The following is a 4342-nucleotide window of genomic DNA, read 5'->3' as shown; positions in this document are numbered from 1 at the left end:
ATTACCATTACTTTCATGCATAATACCCTCCCTCTACTTATTGACAAAACAAGTTGAAAAACCTAAGATTCACTTATTTTCATAAATAAACATAATCAATTATATTAAATAATAAATATAACAAAAAAAAAAAAAAAAAAACATTAATCTTACCAAATCATTATAATATAAGAATGCAGTATTAACTACATTAATGAGTCTCAAACAATACTTCAAATAGTAATTTGTAAATGTATTAGTGGTCTATTCAATTTAGTTATAATTTAAACTACCATAATACACCACATACACAAGATAAGACAGCATGCAAGGTAGGGTAATGGATTTCTATAACTATTCATTATTTCTATTCTTTCTATGCAATTTCCTTTAAACTACCATTATTAAAAAATTTATATAATCTTCTGTCAACCCAAAAATTCTATAAATCACAAAGCCACCAACATTCACTACAATCCACCATTAACAGAACTTTTATACTCATATATTTTGTATATATCATTGCAGTTAAACCAAAATTATTTAACTAGGCATAATCCTGTAACTCATTGAGTAGCTCTCTTCCCAATAACTGATTTGGTACAATAATCCTTGCCCAGACAGATCATTCTGACACTTAAAGAACCATCTTACTGGTTACAGGAAACCATTTGAATATAAAACTTATAAAACAGAAAAACGAATTCAATGGATTTATAACAGATTTCAAGCGAATTCTTCTCTTTCAAGACAAACCCATGAAAGCTATATCTGTGATTTATTATGTAATAAAAGGTATGCATTTTTATTTATTTACATGCAATACCAAGGGGCGCTGGCGCCTTTATTCCTATTTACAGTTGGGTGGAGCCAAATTCATGTTCAACAGAAGAACATGGAGTTGTTGTGTATGAGTTTCGGAATTTTGGGCAAGTTGAGTGCAAATGAAGAAGAAGCTTCTGCATAATGCTTTCCGCGATATGCCGCAAGATGTGCGTAATACAGGGGAGGCGGCAGTGACAGTGGCTCTTTGCTTCTCACACAAGTATAACAGAGGTCATTAATGAACATCTGCAGCTGAGCCAGAGTAAATTCATTTTCATCATACACAAGGCGATAATATGTTGGCCTGCTTTTTTCTGATTGCCCGTTGTGACTGCACATTAAGAAATTCAGCTGTTTACAGTTGGAATTTGGAGAATTTTCCACAACTGTGCCAGGAGGAACACTGCGCCATTTGTAAGTGTTGTGTTCCTCAGCGACTTCTAGTCTTGTACGGCGACTCTTCTGAGCAACAATGAAGGAAATGCGCGGCTCATATTTACCTTCATATTTGCTCACTGCTTGTTTCAGAGCAGCGATTTCTTTATTGACCGCTCGTTTCAATTGATAGTCGCTGATGCCCTGTCTGAAGAAAATGATCTTTTCTGGTAAACCCCTGTTTATGTCTCTGTATTCGTCAATAAGATCTTTGGCCATATCTGCAAGCTGATTTATATGCTGCTCTGCGGAATCTTGATATCTGATTCTGGTCAGATATCGATTGCAGGCCGGGTTATTGATGCTTCCCACAAGTGCAGCCACAGAAGGACTGTTGTCGTTACTGGATGGAAACTTCACATCGCCCCCAAATATGAAAACCTTGGAATTCCCAAACGGACTCTGCTCAAGAACGGCCTTGATTCCGCCTAATTTGGCGTTTATTTTCAGGGCTAAATTGGCCAGATACTGCGGCGACTGCTTACAGGACAGATCGCAGTATTTATTGACGTTTGCAAGCAGACAACATTGAGTAATTAACCCTATCTCTGTTTCTGCAACAAGTTTTAGGGTTTTGTATCCCGGACATTTCTCCGCTTCCATGACGCATACTAAGATTTCTAGGCCCTTCTTGTGCAGGTTTTTTAAAGTTAAGCGAAGCTTTGCGAGGTCAGAGAAGCATTCCATCGATTGATATTGGCAGAGTTGAGGTTCTTCTGCCATTTTCATTCCGATCTCTGTGCATATTTTGGCCAAGGAAGACATGAATTTTTGGATAATAGTGGAGGGCCATTGTGGAGGGGGCTGAGGATCATTGCTGAAGAATAAGAGACCCCATTTGTTGTCAATGGCCTTGCTGTCATAGACACGCCTGTTAAGCAGGTTATACTGCCCCTTTTTTTGAACAGGGGTTATTTCCTTTTCGCTTCCGAGCTTGAGCTGCGGAGGTCTGTGAACTGCAGCGCTCACAATTGATCTCTTGTTTTTAATCATTGCAATTTGAAACTGATTCCTGCAAAATTTACATAATGGGAGTAAAATAAAAATAACGCCTATTTCTCTTACAGAAATAATCAGCTTACAACACATTCATATATCTGTGTTCGAAATATTCAAGTGTTTTCATATTAAATTTACTGGTATATAAATATTTTCTAGAACAGGAAACAAAAATTCATAAAAGCAGCCAATAAAAATGTTGCAGAACTGTATATTTTAGAAAATACAGGACATAAATTGATACGTATGTTCTCAGTTCACTCCTACACTTGGATTTCCAAATTTCTTCAAAGTGATCTCAAATTTTTAATCGAATAACACTTACACTTTCACTCCATCGTCTTTCCTTATCGTGTCAAGGATTGTGTGTCCCATCTCTTCTGCAGTTGGAAATTCAATCCTTTGCAAATTTAAATTATCCTTGGCTAAAATTTCACAGAATTCTATCGGAACATAAATAGACTCATCTCCAGGTTTAAGAACCAGATCCAAACAAGGCAAAAATTGGTATCTGATAGCAGAAGTGTACTTCTTTACATGAACGAAATAGTCTATGATTCCAATATCCTTCTTTAATCCGCTACTTTCAGTAACCTCAAATTTGAGATCTCTGGTCATCTCATTCGTTAGACCATTTACTGTATATTTTTGTGCACACCTTCTATGCGTAACCCTCACTTTAAGCCCCTTCAACTTCTTCTCGGCCTTTTCTCTGTCTTCATCAGAGAAACGATCACAGTCCTTGCAAATCAAAGAACAGTTCTCCCGCAGGTAATCAATAACACAAATCTTTTGGGGAAATTTTTCCTCAATTCGAAATTGATTTCCCTTCCCTTTCTCACTGTCCTCCTTGATGCTATTCAAGGATTCGGCGAGGCCTGAAACTCAATTTAGGGGTCAAAATTTATCAGAACAACATACTTGAAATCGGAACTTTTAACTGTAAAAATGTCTGAAGCACAACGAAAATATTTAGTCTTGCTTACCTGAAGAGATTTGAAGTTGATGCTGAGTGATCAATCCTTGTTTTCCACTGAAATTTTCAGTTGCAGGCTGTATAATCTCCTCTACATTTTTCTCTGTGGGCCGATCCTCTGCCTCAACTATTCTGTATAGTTGTTGTTGGCATTCAGAATCCATATCGATTATATTTGCAAAGCTGGGTTGCGCAAATTTTATTTACAAGCTGTTTGCTTCGTGTTTTGCATCCGATTCTTCAAAACTTCTCGGTGCAATTTATAGAACACAATGTGAAATGCTTAGCAAACCAGGAAGCCAGATGGTCTCGAATTGAGCAGTCTATCTACTTTCCATTGACGATTTAGTTTATCTTCCTTTCACCGCCATTTTATCCATTTTATATATTGTTGATTGATTCTATTCATATTCTCTTCATATTATTATGATTATTAATTATACTGTGATAAGAGAATATGAAAAGAATTATTCTATTCAATAATGTTATGTTGGTGTATGGTTTCTTTCCTTTATAAAACATTGTATTTAAATATTTATATGCAGTTTAAATTTTGGTCCTTAATCAAGAGGAAATCCAAGAGTTATTTGAATATTGAATATTTGTGGATTTAATTTTTAAATATTTTGATACAAAAAATATTACATAATTAAATCTAAAAATATTTATCATTTAATATATTTTTTTTTTTCAATAAAAGTGGATTATTTCACTAAACTTTTTTACTAATATTTTTTTTTTAAATTTATTACACAAGATTCAAAGAGCATACCAGAGGAAAGAACCCTAGGAAGAAAACCTCCGGTCACAACTCATAAAATAAACCTATAGTATCTAGCAGATCAATTTATACACCCCATGCAAAACCACATACAAAATGCGGTCACAACACATATAATATCAGTTTTACATAGAGACCATATAATTTTCAAATGTAGACTCCACAGTTTCTTTCAATGGAAGAAGACAGAATTTTTCAAAGCCCTGTGCCAAATCCCATGAGCCAAAAACCTTCCTGCCAAAAAAGAAAGTATCAAAAAACCTTTGAAAGAACACTATTGTATCAAATACCATGAGCTCGAACACTCCTCCAAACAACGAACATGAATACTTGAAATGAAAGGGGAA

At 35.2% G+C, this 4342-nt stretch overlaps 1 protein-coding gene across 1 annotated transcript; it reads right to left on the bottom strand.

Moving 5' to 3' along the window:
• Positions 1-743: 743 nt before the first annotated feature.
• LOC131048407 (protein argonaute 7) lies at positions 744-3537 on the bottom strand. The gene is made up of 3 exons (XM_057982363.2): positions 3225-3537; positions 2564-3116; positions 744-2251 (listed from the first exon to the last, which is right to left on the bottom strand). The coding sequence occupies exons 1-3, from the start codon at positions 3376-3378 to the stop codon at positions 862-864; spliced, it is 2097 nt and encodes a 698-aa protein (XP_057838346.2). The 5' UTR covers positions 3379-3537; the 3' UTR covers positions 744-861.
• Between the last annotated feature and the right edge of the window lie 805 nt (positions 3538-4342).

This window comes from Cryptomeria japonica, chromosome 8 (genome assembly GCF_030272615.1).
Source record: "Cryptomeria japonica chromosome 8, Sugi_1.0, whole genome shotgun sequence".
In the NCBI taxonomy this organism is placed as follows: Eukaryota; Viridiplantae; Streptophyta; class Pinopsida; order Cupressales; family Cupressaceae; genus Cryptomeria; species Cryptomeria japonica.
Note: the sequence above shows the minus strand (reverse complement) of the source record. Positions and strands in the feature narration are given on the sequence as shown.